The sequence below is a fragment of the Camarhynchus parvulus genome, chromosome 5 (genome assembly GCF_901933205.1).
Source record: "Camarhynchus parvulus chromosome 5, STF_HiC, whole genome shotgun sequence".
Taxonomy (NCBI): Eukaryota; Metazoa; Chordata; class Aves; order Passeriformes; family Thraupidae; genus Camarhynchus; species Camarhynchus parvulus.
This window is the reverse complement of record NC_044575.1, coordinates 3,027,561-3,046,019: the sequence shown is the minus strand read 5'-3', so window position 1 is coordinate 3,046,019 and position 18,459 is coordinate 3,027,561. Positions and strand designations below refer to the sequence as shown.

The 18,459-nt window shown below is 44.1% G+C and overlaps 1 protein-coding gene across 1 annotated transcript in view; it reads right to left on the bottom strand.

The window, feature by feature from the left end:
- The window catches only part of SPON1 (spondin 1), a 168,184-nt gene extending 151,316 nt beyond the window's left edge, over positions 1-16,868 (bottom strand). The window contains exons 1-2 of the mRNA XM_030949154.1: positions 16,646-16,868; positions 10,130-10,236 (exon numbers count right to left, since the gene is read on the bottom strand). Coding sequence (XP_030805014.1) covers positions 10,130-10,236; positions 16,646-16,868 — 330 coding nt within the window. The remainder of the gene's footprint in view (positions 1-10,129; positions 10,237-16,645) is intronic.
- Between the last annotated feature and the right edge of the window lie 1,591 nt (positions 16,869-18,459).

Below are 18,459 nucleotides of genomic sequence, written 5' to 3'. Positions count from 1 at the left end.
TCATGACCAATCACCATCAGCTGTGTCAGACTGAGGAGTCAGTCACAAGTTTTTATTATCATTCTTGTTAAGCCTTCTGTCTGTATCCTTTTTCTTTAGTATAGTTTTACTATAGCATTCTTTCATATATTATCATAAAATAATAAATCAGCCTTCTGAGAACATGGAGTCAGACTCATCTCTTCACCTCACAAGTGTTGCAAAAGTGTGAAAGAAAGAGCAACATCAAGTGGATTTTTTAGTCTGGGACTCCAAATAGTCTCAACCTGGCTAGTGGAAAAAAGACTTCTCAAAGCTACATCCAAGCTTTACTGCACAGTTTTGTGAGAAAACAGACCAGAGAAAAACAAAGCATCCTGATGAGAAACACGTCTGCAAAGTCTCCTGAGTAAAGACTAGCACTGAAGCAAAACATCTGATGAGATTAGGATGAGAGGGCAAATTTCTCAGTTGTGTGAGCCCCTGCACATCATTCTGAGGACACCATTACAGATTTCCACTCATCACTGCACGAAGTGAAATGACCAAAACCATCTCTGAAGGCATGTGAGGACAAAGCACCAAAAGGCAAACATGTTGAACGTGCCAGAATCCAGGGATATGCTCTTTTCCTGGGCAGGTCTTACATTATTGTGAGGCAGGATAAATAAATACTCAGTGATCAGATGAGTAACGAGCCTGGGTTGTGAGGTCATGAGAGAGAGAGCCATCAGAGCAAAGACAAGAATCAATTACAACTGCTCAGGGCAGCAGTGGAAGCTGAAACAATATCCTTGGCAGACACTGAGAGGTCACTTCCATCATTAGGAAGGGAAGAGTTGAGGAGGAGGACTCTCAGGGCTAGGTCTGAGCAGGCTGCATGTGCAGTCCAGAATAATGGAAGCTAAAAATATTGTCCCTTGAATAATGCAAAAGTGCCTTCTGGATTCAGGAGGCAGTTCTCAAGACAACAGCCACAGCGAGCAGTACTTTCAGTCCAGCAGCAATTAATTCAGCAGTGAGCTGCAGTGAGAACTGACCATGAAGCCTGCAGGATGGATTTTGCCTACAGCAGCCATTCCTAAATTACTCAGGTAGGTAAACTCCTGAATTCAAAACAGCCATTCTGCTTAGAAGTCACCAAAACCTCTCAACACAGTGGAGGGGGAAAAAAAGAAAACAAAAAAAACCCAAAACAAAACAAATCACACACAAAAAAAGAATAAAAGAAGGACCACAATTTAACTGTATTTGGGAGATTTTCTACTGGCATCTGTGTACCTTCAGAAGTCCAGAGGACAGACAACAGGATTTTCTTCTAGTCCACATACCCATATAAACTGTCAAGCTGAGCCTCAGCCTTTATCATCACATTCATTCACCCTCCTCCCCTCTATCCCCACTGTCCCAATTCACATGGTGGGAAAAGAAAACACATAATGAAAACACTCTCAGGTCAGGCACAGGCAGAATTCCCTGTGCCCATAGCCTGCCATTGCAGGCTGGAAGCTGACAGTGCTCGCTTGGAGAGAAGTGGAGGAATGAAGCCATTTTCCCAGAATAACCCTTCCTTTAAAGGCCTGTGTCATTCTGGGAGCAGCACCCGTGTCCAGACCCATATTGCCAGGGTGAGGACTGCAGGCACTGATAGCTCAGACAGCCCATGCCTGATAAATGCTCTCTAACCTGATGCAGAGTGCAAGGGCAAAGAGCAAACTCCTGCTCTGAGGCCCCGCTGAGTGGAAGTGACGTGCTGAAGGTGTCAGCAGAAAGGCAGACTACATCAGAGGGAATTCTTGGGGCATTTCAGGAGGGGACAGGAGCTCAGAGATAAGCGTGCTGATCTCTCTCAGCAGAGAAACAAACCAGAGGTATTGATGGCTGCCTTGGGTGAATTACGGGTGACAAAAAGGGAAATCCAGGAGGGAAAGCACAATGGCAGCATTTATAAATGAAGGAAGAGCTGCTGAATAGATGTTCCAATGAACCTGGAGCCTACATACATCTGGAGTTCTAACCCATGACAGCTGCCATATGGCACCTGTAAAGCATCTGACTGCTGCCAGAGGGGTTAAATGTCTTCACTAAAATTTCACATGGCCCAGGTGCCGCCGTCTGAAGAAAGATTATCTGAGAGGGGAATAACAATGAGTTAGGCAGTTTACCTGGGCTGGAAATAAATGGATATTTGAAGTAAATCCCCTTAGAGTCACTGAGACAGATGTGTCCACTTAAACACTGCCCGGGGAAGAACACACAGCTCTCACTGATTGACACAACAGAGTTAGAGGGATCCAGGCTTTGTCTCAGGGTGAGACAACTGCAAATGCAGAACTGGCCCTCTGGACTGCAAGCAGGACCTGAACAGAGAACCCTCTTCAGGCATCAAATAATCCCAAACCCCCAGAGAGCCCCAGAGTGGGACTCTGAGCACTGATGGGTCTGAGGAGCAGACTGGGATCTCTAAGGCAGAGGGAACAGGGTCATTTCCAGTGTAATTTCCTCTCTTGAGGATTGATTTGTTAAGTGCCAATGCCAAATTCTAGGAAACAATTCTTGAATGAGTGTCTTTAGAAGCCCCTCAGAGCCAGCAAGCCTTGCAGTTTAATGCTAATCCAAAGAGCAGAATAAACTAATAGATAGTTTTCTTGAACAGGGGATTTAATTAGGCAATTCTGATATTTTACCATGATGTAGTCTGGCTCTGCTGCATTGGCAGTGTGCAAAAAAGGGCAGAACTTACCCTTGAGATAATCCAGCTCTGATAAACTTTGGATCTGAAGAGGAGCCTGGAGTTTCAGCTAATCAATCTCAAAAAGTATGCTTCCTGTTTTTGGTTTTACTGTTTTTAGAGGGTTTCTTTCATTTGTGTTTTGGCTGGTATTTTTCCAAAACAGAACTTGAATCATCACAAATTAAATATTTGTTTAGGCATAACCCTTTCCAAAAAACATAAGCTCTTACTGAGACACAATCATCATTTGAAGTCATTCTCAAGAAAAAGCATTTCCCCAGCAGACAAAAAAAAACCCATAGTTTTTTTTAAAAAAATAAAGAAATGAGGAAAAATTAGATTAGATTAAAGAGAGAGGACTAAGTATTATGTGGCCAGAAGTTAGATGGTTTTTTCCACAGCCAAGCAGGAAGACAGGGAAAGGGTGAAGAAAAAGAAATGTCAGAAGATAAACTAAAGCCAAATTAACTAAAAAAGTTGGGTTTTTAAGTGATGATAGTGATGTAGCAAGAAAACCCTGAGAAAAGGCACTCTAACAAAGCTGAGATAAGCAAGTGGACATCAGAAGAGTGAGCCCAGCCTAAGAGACTAAATCCATTTAGTTCAGCAGTGAATAAGTTTCACTGCAAGTACTATTTAATATTTGTACCTGTGTTAGTAGTTCAAAGATCCTCTGTAACAAAATACATAACAAAACAGTATTCAGAAATTTCTTATGTTTTCTGACTTTGGCTGTGAAATGTTATGGTTTGAATCATTTATTCTAAAAGACACAGCAGCTCAGTACACAACCAACAAGGTGTAACAAACCAGAGCTGGGCCGTGCAAAACCTGAAGAACGTTACCATGTAAAGATTTTTCGGTCTCATTCATAGCACAGGCTAGAACTTGAATAAAAATGTAAAGGAAGGAAGCAAAAAACTGCACAGTTGGGATCCAGTTTGGTTTTTCTGCAGCCTCACCAGTGGCAAATAATGACCATCAAAGCTGCTTCTGTTCTGCAAGATCCATCACTCTCTTACATCACCTTTTACTGCTCTAAAGCAAGGCATAACTACCTCACCTCCTGAGGCAATTTCTTAACCAAAATATTGCCTATAAGTGCTTCAGGTTGAGGTTTTCCCAGTGTACCAGAGATATTTATATTTAATCTCACTCAAAGTGCTCACATTTTCCAGTCAGTGCTAAAACTGGCAACAGCAGATACTTTTTTGGGGATTTTTATTTTTAAGCTCATTTTTAATCCCTGAATATTAAAGACATGGAATCTGGAGTTCTGGAAAAAAATGTGTGAAAGCGTTCATCAAGGTTAAACAAATCCACCCTACTAGAAAGGTGAACTGGAGTTTGGTTTTCCATCATAACATATAGGGGGTTTATGCCTAGAATAATGTTTGCAGTGATTCTTACAGAAAGAAAATTTGGAAATACTCTTGTAAATGCAAAAGAACAGGAGATTTAAATTTTACAGACTCAGAATTCATGCCTACCTGCTTAGTCTACAAATCCTATACCTGGCATACTCCGTTTAAAATATTCCTGTAATTATAGGTTTGGATCATTACCTCCACATGCTCCTAAGCAGTAAGATGACAGACTCTGTCTCAGCGATGAGATGCTGGGACAGGGAACGTGGAGAATGCAAACATGAGCAAAACACTTGGAAGTTCTGGGCTTGTTAAAGAAAACTACATCCATTCATGCACCTCAGAATGAGCTACTTACAAAGTAGCCTGATGAGCTTATATTGGGATACAAGCTTAAAAACCCCAAACATGCAAGCCTAAAAGATGACCCAAGTATACCTGAATTTTTATCATCAAAGGCTTAAAAAATAATTGCAGTCATTAATTCTTTTAAAAACCATAAAACAACCTTCACTTATAAATAGAAGAATAAATCATTTGAAATGGCTGAAAGCCTTTTAAGGCTGCTTCTTTCAAAATGCACTTTATCAAGAAGAAGTAAGATTCCTATAAAATTCTGCAACAGAGCATTAGAGGAGCTGCTTTTCCAAGAGGTTGTAAAAATACCTTTTCATCTAAATGCCTTGCTGAGCACATCAGTCAACTAAGCAGCATCAAAAGAATGGGGTGACCAAAAACAAAGGACGTGTCTGGGCTCTTGGTGCAGGGACCAAAGATAAAGGACCCCTTGCTCATCTTACTTAGCTGACTACTCCAATTTTCCTTAAATGTTTTCTTCTTCAGGACAGCCTCAAGCTTTTATAAGTGCCACATCTTTAATGAAACCTTCATTCTGGCGGCCACTGTGCCTGCTCACTTTCTTATATTGCCTGTGCACAGGTGGGTCGTTAATTCAGCCACCTAAACTCAGAATTTTTCTGGTTCACTCTAGAGCAAAAAACAGGCAAAAGGACACCTCCAGGGGAACTACTATGCTGAAGGCATTTAACATTAAACTATCACCAAAATGCAGGTATGAGATACAAATCTAACAAGTGATTATGCCAAAGCAGTACAAGGAAGTGCTTAATTTTGAGTCTTTGTGATTCAGCTTATCACTGCAGATGAGAGAAAGAGATCATGTTTGCACACCATTTTATATATATACATATAAAATTAATTATATATTTATATATTATATAAATAATTACTTATATTATTTCTATAATATACATCATTATATAGATAAATAATTATAGATGAATTATATATAAATAGTTATATATATAATTATTTATATATATTTTATATATATTCTTTCATTACTATTTATAATGAATATTTTAATTTAAAAAACATTCTCTATATTTTTTTTTTTAATTTAGTGTGTAATTATCAGGTATGTTCACAAATAGTACACTCTTTTGGAGGAATAAATGGCATCCTGAAGGACAGGATTGCAGTTCATAACTCCCTGGGTAAACTGGATGAAGCTCTACATTAAAAAATAAGAATAAAAAACCACAGACTGGAAAATCCTTCCTGAACACCAGGGACTCCAAAGCTATGCCACTTCAGGGATTACTGTATCCAAATGCTGTGATTTTATTCTGAGAGTCCAGATAAACTCCTGGGTACAATTCTGAGGAAGGTGAGACTGGAATCTCAACCTGACTGCAGAAAAAGCAAAGATGGAAGGAGATGGCTGACAATGAAAATATGAATATTTGAGTGATGAACAGGTAGAGCGTGTTTGTAATTGGAGGGCGGAATAAAGGAAACTTCAGACTACCTTCCTCATAATGTATCAAGAAAATTCTTAATTCAGGAAGACAATTTCATAAGAGAGCAATTTAACCACTATTAGTGAAGACTCAGTTCGGATGTTAGTAAAATATCTACAAAGTCCTCTTTAAATTTTCTATTAAATACCATAGATTGAAGTGTTTAAACTTGGAGAGATGAATTTGTTCTTCTTGTTGAAGACTTCAGAACGGATTGGCAAAACATCCACCAAAAATTTCCGTGGAATATTTATCCTTCCTCAGAGAACAAGGAAGACAGATGAGATGAGGTTCGGCGCTGCATTTCTGATACTGTACATTATTTATCAGACCGAATCTATTACACTGCACGCATGTGTTGATTCAAATGGCCTGTACAGACACTCTTCTGCAGTCAGCCAGTGGTGATTGCTGCCCTGGGGTTTAATTTGCCTTCCAAACGATTTGCAGACTGTTGCTAAACATTACAAAAGAGAAGGATCAGCAGTCTGCATGACAAGAGCTGGGAATGGTTTGTGTAAAGAGGCCAATGGGACAGATACCCAAAGCTTTCAGAGGGCCTCACTGAGCTGTACAATTACTACTGGCATAAGGAAGAGCCCTATTCTATATCCCCAGATTTCTATGGCTGGACTTGGCATCTTGGATTCCCTAGCCATATTTAATTTAGCTATTTAACACATGCTTCTGGGAGACAAAGTGATTTGTTTTCAGGCTGGATTGTGTCCTGTGTGCACTACAAGGACAAAAAACCAAGGAAGTTGGACTGCATTGAGTAAACAAACAGTAAAATCAGATTTTAGAGTCTCAGTATTCTCAAAGGAGAACAGATTTAGGATGGTGGAGTCTACGCCAAACATCTGTAAAAGTCTCAGGTATAGGGGTAACCAGAAAGCGTACAGAAAAAACACCTGTCCAACCAAGAATTTTAACAGCCGTGCTATTTTTAGGATCACAACCCTGCAGCTTGATGATTAATGAGGACTGACTGTACCTGGTGGCCTGCGGAGTGACACAGGAGCAATGAGCCATGAGGAGCTCGCAGCAGCTGCTCACACATGGGCTGCAGCACTGCCCCTGCTCCAGCTGCCCTGTGACCCTGGGAACAGTGCTTTCCCCTCCTGGGTGTACCACATCCACCTCCAAAACTCCACGACAGCCCTTCTTTACCAGCACATGCTCCTTCACAGAGCTTGGAGGCGCTGCCCGCCCTGCTGGGCAGTCTGACACCAGGGGTTTGGTCCTGAGTGAGCACAGTGCAGCCAGGCTTTCTCCAGGAAACCTGCTGTCAATTCACAGTGTGAGGCATGTAAATCAAGTGTTTGACGGGCTCTAAGTCATGGAAGGAAAGTCTTATTTGGTCAGCTCCCACTTCATGCCATGCTCTGGTTACACCAGGAAGTTTTCTGATGCCAGTGTATCGGCGGAATTTTGCCCGACGGGCAGGGAGAATGACAAGCAGGATTCCATTGTACCAGAAGGCTAATTAACTACTTTATTATACTATATTCTTTATTATATACTACTTTATTATTACTTTATTCTATACTATATTACACTTTATTACACTACGTCTAAACTGAAACTCAACAAGAACTCAACTGGACAAAACCTTGTGATTGCCCCCTGAGCGACCGTCAGGACATAGCTTGCAGAGATTGGCCAAGGAAACAAAACACTCACACCAGAATCCAATCACCAAATCCCTTCAGGTAAACAATCTTCCACAGTGCACTCCACTTGTGCACAAACACACGAGCAGCAAATGAGATAAGAATGCTTTTGATCATTCTTTTCTCTGCTTCTCCAGGAAAAAAACTGAGAGAGAATTGTCTCTCTCTGCTCAGAGAATGTGAATCCCACACCAGTGAAGCTCTTGCTTCAAGCAGTGCTCGCTTTTGACCAGGCTCTGGGCAGTGCATGTGTCTCCTCATGGAGGCAGAGGTGTAGCCCAAAAGCAGCATTCAGTCTCATGCCACTGTTTAGGAATTTTCCCCGAGTTCTGCTGCACTGTGTGAGCTGTTGGATGACATATGCTCCATCTGAGCACAGGGAAAACAGAGCTGCAAGTGGCATCCACGTTACTGTACACACACAGCTTTTTCTTACTCTGCACAGCTGTTCAGCCACCCTTGGCATCTTCACTTTCTAATAAAAACACAGTGCAAACACTTGAAACAAACATCTTTTTTCTCCTGGTTGCTACCACCCAGCCATGGTACAAGGGACGTCTGTATTTACCACTGCAAGCATTCTTTGAATTCTTAAATGAGAATCTCACATCTGTATCCACAGAAGCAGAACAGGCAGACACCATCTGAATACACTTCAGGGAGTTGTGCTAACGTGGGATGAGCATGGTGAGTACTGTTTAAACCACAGATATACAAATTTGCTTATGGATAACCTTTGAGACTCCCACCTTCCCATAAGAACACTGAGTTCAGATTGCAACCCATACAATGCACTTAATTAAACAATCTTCCCTCAGCTGAGATCCGTTGGGATTTTTTTTATCCATCTATATAGAATTTCCATTTGCTTCCCACTCTGCTAACTTCAAAATGCCTCTGTACTTCACCAAAGCTTAGCGAGTTTCTCAATATGAGTTAGAAATAAAGACAAAACTCAGGCCAAATTTTTCCCATTAGCCACAGAGATACTAACAGCTGAAATGAAGAAATTAATGGTGACAAGCTTCTTTTAAAAGAGAAGAAACATCACTATTTCTACTCCTTAGCAGTAGCTGATCCTTCAATACCAGCTCATTCTTTAAAAATCCAACCTTATCAAAAGTACACATTAAAAAGTTTTCTCCCAAATAGGAATATTTTTCTTTTTAAGGAAGATGGAGTTATTCCAACCTCAAAGAAGTTCTCACTTATTCTAGATTTTCTTACAAAATGTACGAAAACCAGACAGAGGCCTCTAAGCAAACTCAGCAAGAAAATTGGGCAATTACTTCTTGAGTTTGCACATCATATTTGCTACATATAAAAATATAGAAGAAATATAGGAAGACATGTTCATTTCTGGCTCCTTGCAGATCACCAAAATTGAAACTTGAGTATTTCCCTTGAAACCCAAGGCAAGTGAAATCTTCACCTAGAAATCACTATTAAAATTACTATCAATATCATTACTCATACTGTAAATTGTAATCAATGCAATTCAACAGTATTTATAAGCCTGGAAGTCAAACAGCAAACAATACCTCATAGAAATTATGCATATAGGTTTGTATCTTCTTTCATAAACATTATATATACTCTCAGTTTCCAGAATTCCCTTCATGGAGCTGAAAATACCAGTTTGTGAATCATCCTTCGGGATTCTAATCCTTTTAATAACAAACATTTCATCCCACTGAATGTGTTCATTAAGTAAAGTACTACTGAGCATAAATAAAACAGCAGAATCTAATTGATGAATGATAAAACAGTCATTACAGCCATGGTAAACACTTCTCAGAGTCATGTTCTACATCTCAGTGGACAAAAATATCAAGGCAGAGAAACACAAAAGCCAAAATATGAATAGACCAATCGTGATAATTACTTTGGATAAAAGGTTCAGGTGTCCTAGGCTCTAGTTCAAATAACTGATGCTCATTTTTAGCTGTAGGAATGAGGGAAGGAAAGCTGCAGTCCAGGTACAGGAGCCTTGACTCCTTGAAAAAACCCTTCACCAGGATTTCTTCTCCTGGGAAGCTGAGAAGCCTCACTGAAAAACGAAAACAATTTTCTCATTGCTTCTCCTGTGTTTTACTGCTTTGGAATGTGGTTGGAGATTGTTTATCCAAAACAGAGGTTCAGCTGATTGTTTCATTGCTTTCATGTGAATTGTTTCAACTTAATGACCAATCGCTGTCCAGCTGTGCCAGACTCTGAAGAGAGAGTCACACAAGTTTTTCATTATTGTCCTTTAGCCTTCTGTCTGTATCCTTTCTGTATTCTTTAGTATAGCATTCTTTAATATAATATGATAAATTAGCTTTCTAAGAACACAGAGTCAGATTCATCATTCCTTCCTGCTACGGGGGACCCCGAAAATGCCTGACGCGTGGAATATAAAACGTGCTGCGCTGTCCTCGTGTCAACACCCACAAACATTTACGCTCACCAAAACACAGTCTGCACTCTGCTGTGCCCACAAAACCTCCCTTTGAGCCAGGCAAACAGTAAAGAAGACTGCCAGTGGGTGTAGGTCAGCGAAAGTTCTCTCACCTGGAAAGATCCCGCATGGTCTTCTTCTTTGTCTCCTTCTTTCCCTTCCTTGAGGGCGATCAAGGTGAAGCCTCGGAAGTAGGCGGGAGTGGCAGCAGACAGCGTCACTGGGGTGTGATGAGCAGGGAAACAACAAAAAACAAACCATCAGCTGCGAAATCAGCCACCTGCACATCGTTTCACAGCTTGAAAGGTGTGCGCTCTGCGTTGGCATTAGCCAAAGCTAGAGCACTGACAACAGGGAGCCAAGCCAGACAGAATACAAAATGTTCAGTCCAAGTTTCCACATCAACTGAGAAACATTGGCATGAAGTAACTCAGCTTTTTCTTTTTTCCCCCCTACTTTTTTTTTTAAACCAGAATTGATAATGTGCTCAGACCTACAGGAGGGCTGTTTTGGTTGTGGTTTGGGGCTGGGGATACATGTACAAGGGGTTTTCCTACTTTGGGGTTTTTTCTTTGTGAGGGTTATTTTTTTGTTTGTTTTGAGGGGATGTTAGATGTAAAGGAGCATCCCTAAACATTTGATTTCGTGTTTTTTGTCCAGTTCTGAGCACAGACAAAGTACTTCAGTGCACAGAAAGTCTCTCTGTCTGTAATGCCAGGTGACCACATTGCCTGCTCCAGCTCAGCCACACTCAACACAACACCCCAGCTTCTGGAAATGGGGGAATCTCAAAATACCTTTCCTCTGCTTCATCCTCAGGGCAAAACAGGACACGAAATTAAACTCCTGGCTGAAGCTGACCCCCAAAGGCTGTGCTGCCAGCCCTGGCTGCCAAAGCAATCCCACAGAGCAGCAAACACCCTCCTCCTTCACATACCTGTCCCGAGTAGGAAGGCAGCCCTGGATCCACCAGCAGAGCACAGGGAATGTGATGCTGACCAATCTGATTTCACCATGCGCAGCAGGATTAAATCCCTGATTTGATGCCAGTGCAAGACAGCTCTGTGTGATCTGTTCACTATCAGCAGCACCCAAGCAACACCTGAGTTCACAGAATTACGGGATATTCTGGGTTGGAAGGCACCCACAAGCATCTTCAAATGCAGCTCTGAAGTGAATGGCCCCTACAGGGATTGCAGCCACGTTTTTAGCACCAGGCTCTAACCAGCTGAGATAATCTCAGGGTCCTCAGCTGAGGCTCTTTCGAACGCTATCAGAAAGAGAGAACGAGGCACAATTTTGAGGCAGGGCTTTTGAAATTACCAAACTCTCTTCAACAACTTATAAGCAACCCTTTCCTGAAACAGGGGTAAATTTTAGGGGGAAAAAAAGTTTTTCTAGAGTTAATCTAAAAGAGACAGAAGATGGAACTCCCAATGTTTTAAGTAGCTTTTACTTTAAGCGTAAATTGCAGAGTCACTCGTGGTACTTTTATTGTCACACTCTCCAGCCCTGACAGGCACAATAAAAACCGAAGACCACCCACAGTTTTCAGAGCAAATTACAACTACCAAGGCTGCTCCATAGAAGAGTATCCACAAGAGACTCCCTCTCACACAAATAGGCTGCAAGGGGGTTGAATCACACTGCTAAAAATTACAGATTGCCCTTAAAAGATATGGATTTCAAAATATGCCCCAGAGCTCATTAGGAACACATGGAGAGCTCTTTGATCCAGAAATCCAGTAGCAGGAAAATATAAAATAGACTAATTGAAAATATATAGCATTATTCAGCTGTATTTGGGTCTAAAACTCATGGTGTTTGTACAAATACCTAACTTTTCTGTCTATATGTGGAAAAAAGAAAGGATTGGAGAGATTGATTTCAATTTTCAAACTTTTGGGTAAGTGCCATTTCTTTGACCTATAAACCTGCAGACACCTGTACAAATCTGGTGTAGTGATGGGCACAATAGGAAGTCCCCCAGCTCTCAAGATTTTCATTCCATGGAACCTTATGATGAGCTTAAGTGTCGTGATTTTGGGGGAGAAAGAAAATTTCACATATTATATTCCAAAATGGGATAGCAGCATAACGCCATTAAAATTTCTGCTTACTTTACAAAGTATTGCTCCAACCCATTAATTCATTTTCTGCCCAATAATTAGCATGGTTAGTCCAGTTTTGCAAACTTCTGCAGCTCTGGCTAAACGAGAGCCCACAGGCACCTCTCAGCTGCAATGACCGAGGACAGCACACTGCTGAACTCAACAGAGATGAACACATTTCTGCTGCTTGAGCAGCGATTCTTAGAAATTAACTGCCATAAAGGCCTTTTACGTGCAACAAATTTTTCCACATCGTATGCAATTAAAGGCTCTGAGTCACTGTGAGTTAAAAGTTACACCAGAAATACTCAAATATGTGTGCAAGCAAGCAGAGAATCCAGCTGTGAGTTGACTCAACAAGTTTTCATTTTCCTCACCAAGTCACCAACAGCTTTCCAAATTCTAAACACCTACCTATAAAACAGAGAGAAGACCTGAAAGGCCACAGAAACATCAGGAAGGGAAGGCGATTCCAAAGCCTGACTCACAGTTTTTGAATGCCTGGGGCGAGCAGTGCCCCCGCTGCGGTTCGCAGGGATCTTAACCCCGGATAAATGGGAGAGATGCTCACTCAGCAGCCTCATCCGGGCAGCTGGGCTCGGGAACTCATCCAGCCCAAAGCCAAACAAACCAATCCCAGCCCGAATCCAGCCCCAAAGCCAAACAATCCGAGCCCAGCGCCGGGGTTCAGCCGGGTCCGTCCGTGCGCGGCTGCTCCGGAGCGCCGATGGACCTGGAGCGCACGGGGCAGAGCGGGCTCCTGGGGATTTAGGGTCTGTGCTTTGGGATTTACACCTCCGGGATGTGTGCTTTGGGATTCACGCCTCTGGGGATGTGTGCTTTGCTAGGCCAGAACGGGGAACACCTGCGCTGGGAAGGTTTCTGTGGGTGCTCGGAACCAGGTGCGCTCAGGCGACACCACAGCACCACCCGGGTTATCCCAAAATCCGGAGCTGTTCTGGAGTCTCTGCCCCTGCACTGGGTGTTCCTGCACGGGCAGCACTGGGAAGCTGTCAGAGCACATCTGTTTCTCACAAGGGAGCGGCTCTTTGTTGCATAAGAGCCGAGAGTTCTTGGGCTGAACTCCGGCGTTTTGAACAGCAGCTGCGTCCTGCTCACACCGCCTTCACACTAATTAACTTTCGCTGGACGATAGGAACTTCCTGCAAGGGCCGGAGTTAAGGATTTCACTTTAAAGGGGAGATTACAACTCTGCAGTTCCTTTTGTCTGCTTCCATCCCTCTGGCAAATCTCTAATTACTTTACAAATTGCACTTTGGCACACGCCTTCAGCACGCTCCTCTTTCCCCAGTGTCCCAAGCTGAAGGTGGGGACATCAAAGCGCTTGCTCCTTTGGTTTCAAGGCAGGAAATCTGATCATTCTCATCCCACACAACTGCACATCCTGCGCTGTACACTGCACAAGTACCAACAAACACACGTTCCAAATTTCCCCCTGTACTTTATGAAACGTGGGAATGGCTAATGTAGTTACAGAATATGAGCGCTTGCTTGCAAAGCATTTGCAAGAAGAAAGAAATGGAAAGAAAAAGACTCAACATGGTTTAGAAGTCCCCAAAGCAATGCAATGGAGCACAACATCTTGAGTGGTCCCTTCCTCAAAAAACTGAGAAAGTGAACTGACCTACAAGTGGAAATTCCATTAAAACCAGAAACAGCATGCACACAGGAGGTACATGTAAGGGTTATAACTAGTCTAGTACTCCTTTTCTTCTTCAGAATAATCACTTCATCGTATCATAGCAGAAAGTAGGTCTGCTGCATGCTAGCATGTGAAAAGGGCATACTACTGCCTTTTTGCAGAAGCAAGTTTATTTACATTTTAATAGCATGAAACTTACCTCATTTTTTCATGGAAATGCCATGCAATCATTAATCTAACTCCACAATCATGAAGCCAGGACTGAGTATTTTCAAGGATCATTACCCTGTGTCACCATCCAGATTCAGGCTCATCTGTGCCTCTGAAGGCAGTGAGAACCCTGACCTTCAGTGGAAGCCAGAGCAGCTCCATCCAGGTGGAAGGTGCCCAGCAGGGAGGAGAGCACCTCGACCCTAGGATGGTGTGCCCACAAACCTGGTCCTGCACGGAGGCATTTCTGTCTGGCAGGAGAACGTGCCCTCATTCACTGCTGCCAGGCAGAGGAGGAGAAGGCCCACCCAGAGCAGTCACTCAGTGCCCAGGGCCCTGTTTTCTATCACGGCTCCAGAGGTGGAAAACCGAGGCTCCACCGCTCCTTACACACAGATCCCCCCCAGGGCTTCCCCCTCAGGGCAAACAGATTCTGATTGATCTAAAGGTGAATAACTGCAGGGGAGCCATAAAAACTCCTCCAAACAGTGTGGTCTCCTGATTTTCCCACACTGCAAGAGTGCTGAGATATTTCCTCCTCCTCGAGAGCCTCAAGTGTCACATCCACTGATGGCATGAAGATAAATAGATGTCCCTACACTGAGGCTTTTGGGGAGCACACTTACATGCACACATAATTCCTGTGTTATCCACCTTGAAAACACAAGCTTGTTTCAAAAGCCCACTAGGGAATGTGCCAAGGATCCAGATGCATCAATTCAGGCAGGGGCCATGGAAACAGGAATATCTGGCTCCAGTGCTAAGGAGGTTGTGCAAGTCTTCTACCATGCTGCATATAGAGTAATTCGGAGATGAATAAATACAAACAAACAAAACCCCACAGACCTGTCGTGACATCTCATTTTTTTTAAATAATTGGTTGGATTTTCCATCCTTTGCATAAAACAGTAATAAAGTTCCAGTTGGACTGTAGAAATGGCTTTGAAAGCAAGCTCTCAAAACTTTCTGTATATTGTCAGTTTTAACTACTGCTATGTTACAGCAACATTTATCTGTTCTTTCAAGCATTCAGGATTGCGTCCTTAAAGAATAATCTACACACCCCAACGTGCCACCTGAATACTTCAGTCCTAAGGATCAGAAATGCGGGCACACACTCTGTTCTAGATTTTAACTTTTTACTATTAGCTGTAATTTTCTCACTTCCAAGCAACTATAATAGCCTAATGTGATTTTATTAATTGAGTTCCTCATGCCAAGACCTAATATCTCCAGCAAATTAGTTTCTGCTAATTCATCTGGGAGTTTCTTCCTACATTTCTATGCAAAAGAAACTTCTTTGGTATTTGACAGAGAATGTCCAGTAACGCTTTCACAGAAGTGAGAACTCCAAAACTTCTAAAGAACGTTTGCTTTTGTCACTATCAAAAAACTTGGCACATCTTTATCCTGCTTAGTAGATGTATCAAGCTGGCATACCACATGAAATCTTCTAGACTCCAGGTACTGATCTCAACGCCTGGAACAGCTACGCAGCTTGTGGGTAATGTGCATTTCCCCACATTGTGTTAAAATAAAACAGTTTGGGGGGGGGAAAAATCAAATCAGTGGCATGCAAAGTTACAAACAGGTGAACCACTGCTGCAGATGCATTTCCCAGCCTCTGAATGATTATGCTACATGCCCACTTTTTTCTCCCTATATATACTGAGATTCCCATGTTCATGCAATGGGAAAACGTTGCTCTTTACCCTGGATCTAAGAAACACTTTGAAGGATCTCCCAATATCTTTTTTTCCTAAAAGTATGTTAGTTATGGTACCCAAAAATGTCCAAGTTCTCTTTAAAGTGCTTTCAGAATACAAGTTTAACAGTACATTCCAAGTAGGTTTATCTCTGAAGGCATTATACAGTGAGGCAGAGAAAATGACCAAAACCTGTCTTTGCCTATTAATTAGTAAAACACACCCAAATGTGCTTTGGAAGTTCATTCCAAGGACTGTGTGTGACATGCTCAGGGAAGAAGGAATGCCTCCCTCCATCTCTTATTTACAGTGGTCATTAGCACTGTCTCTGCCTCTTTCCTGTTTGAACCATCTGTTCATTTGCCCAGAAAAAAAAAAATTTAAAAAATGGGGTGGGATAAACGTAAGTGGAAAATGTGGGAAGTTGGCAGCGTGCTGCATCATGTTTGCCCATATGCTAACTCATTATGTTAACATTCATATTTCAGGGCAGGGACGACGAGCTCCGAGCTTCCTCTCGTCCCCGCTGAATGCTAAAGCTTCTCCCTTGCCCTGGGTTGTATTTGAAGGGATGGGAAGGAATCCCACAGAAGCGGGTAAACGGGGGAAGAGCGAGTGCGCTCTGCATCGCTACAACTTGCGATCGTGTGCGAGCGCTGAGCCTGCCGAGAGGGCTCGTAAAAGAAGGGAAATTCCTCTTAATGAGGAGAGCGCTTGGGAGTAGAGTGATCCACCGAAACCCAACTCCTCTCACTTGCCATGGAAGCAGCATCCCCAATAAAGTAACGCGTGGGGTGCATCACCCTGCCTCAGCCCACACACTCACACACGCACACGCCGAGAGGGATCCGGGATGACAGGCAGAGCCACGCTACAGCTCCTCAGCCCCTGATCCTCACCATTCTCGCCAGCAAGGGATGCGGAGGATGCACAACTTACCCCGGTAACTGTTCCCAGGCTTGTAAAATTCCGGATCGCCCTCCACCCTGAGGCTGAATTCATTGTACCCTTCCCTCCTGGTGCCTTGGGCTCGCAGGATCCGGCTGCAATACCCCTCGGATTTCGCGGCTTTCTCCAGGGTTTCGTCGGGAAAACCCTTGGCCACCAAGGGGAAAGTGAGCGCCAGGAGCCGCAGGGCCAGCGGCTGCAGATGCGCTCCCATCCTCGGCGCTCCGCACAACTTTTGGGGGGCACGGCAGGGCCGGGCAGGGCCGGGCAGCTCGGGCTGAGCGCTCCGGGCAGCCCCGGGCCCCGGAGTGAGGCTGCGGGCTCGGCACGGCTCGGCACGGCTCGGCTGGGCTGGGCTGCTGCCGGCGGAGGGAGGGGAAAAGCGGCGAGGGGGCAGAGAGGGAGGGGACGGCGGGAGGGAGGGGAGGAGGGAGGGAGGGAAGTGTGATCTTGCCCAGATCCCGGAGCCAAGTGCTGTTTTCTCTCAGAGCCTGTGATCCGCGGCTCGGCGGTGTTTGAATCCTCAGGGCTCGGCGGGAGAGGGGCAGGGGACGCTGCTGAGCCCCCAGCGCTGAAATCAATCACCCGCATTCCTGCCAAAGTCTGGAGTTACTGTAGGGATAACAAGGCTCAAACAATCCCCCCCACACCCCCTCCAGCCTCCCGTCCTCCTGCGAAGCAGCGGACATGATAAACATCACCGACCAAACAGCGCGGACAGACCGACAGCCCTGCCCGCTGCGCGCCAGGAGCATCGCCGCGGCTCCTCGGGTACCACGGGGGGGACAGGGAGGTGGCTGTGCCACAGACACGAGGTCCCTGTCCCCATCAGAGCCGCAGGGGGTGTGTGTGTGTGCTCCCGGCGCTGCTCCGCTCACCTCGGGCAGCGCGGCTGCTGTGCCCCTCCCAGCCCCCGGGAGATCCCAGCAGATGCCCGCAGCAGAGAGCACGGCTCGTTGTTTTGCCTTCACACAGGGCACGCTGGGGCGAGACGAGGCTGAATGACCTGTCTAAATCCACAAAAGAAGATTACAACGGTGGGAGAAAAGAAAGTGAACCTGGAGCCCTGGGGTGCCGAGCTCCAGGGGTTTGAGCCTAAGATGCTCTTCTCTGTCTCTCCCTCCGCTGCTTTGTAAGCGGAGGAGAAAGCAGGAAAGGTCTGCAAGCAGGACCGGAATGCTTTCAGGATGCCAGATGCACAAGAGGGCACAAATCCCTTTCTAACCCCAGGATAGGACTGCAGCAGATGGATGAACACAACTGCATTTATGCACAACTTCCAAGAATTAGGAGAAGCACCAAGCAGTTTGAAGTTCTCCCGGACACCATAAGGCATTTGTGAGCACCAGATTTGCAAATTTTTGGGTTCCAAACTTACCTTTGCAAGTTGATTAGCAACAACCTCACGTTGTGTGTCAAATAAAGGTGTTTATTTAGGTGTCTGCGAGGATGCAGGACCTTTATTTTGTGAAAGATTACTTTGCTACTGTGTAAGCTTGTTTGTATTTCAGTCTGTTACACGCTTATAAAGTACATAAATTGCCACAGCCTGAAATTCTTCATTCACTAAAGATTATGTTAACAAAAATGGGATTGGTTGGGTGAGATTTCAGCTTTTGCTGCAAACACAGAGCTACTGGCAATGTCCCTCCAGGTCCGTGAAGGGTGGCAGCCAAGCTCTGGTCCCAACCTGAGTGGTAAAATCCCATTAGTGAGGACATGCCTGCTTAGACATACCTGCTACAGAGGCTGGGCTGGCTGCAGGGACTCCCACTGCTCAGGAAAGAGTTTGATTAGGGAAGGAG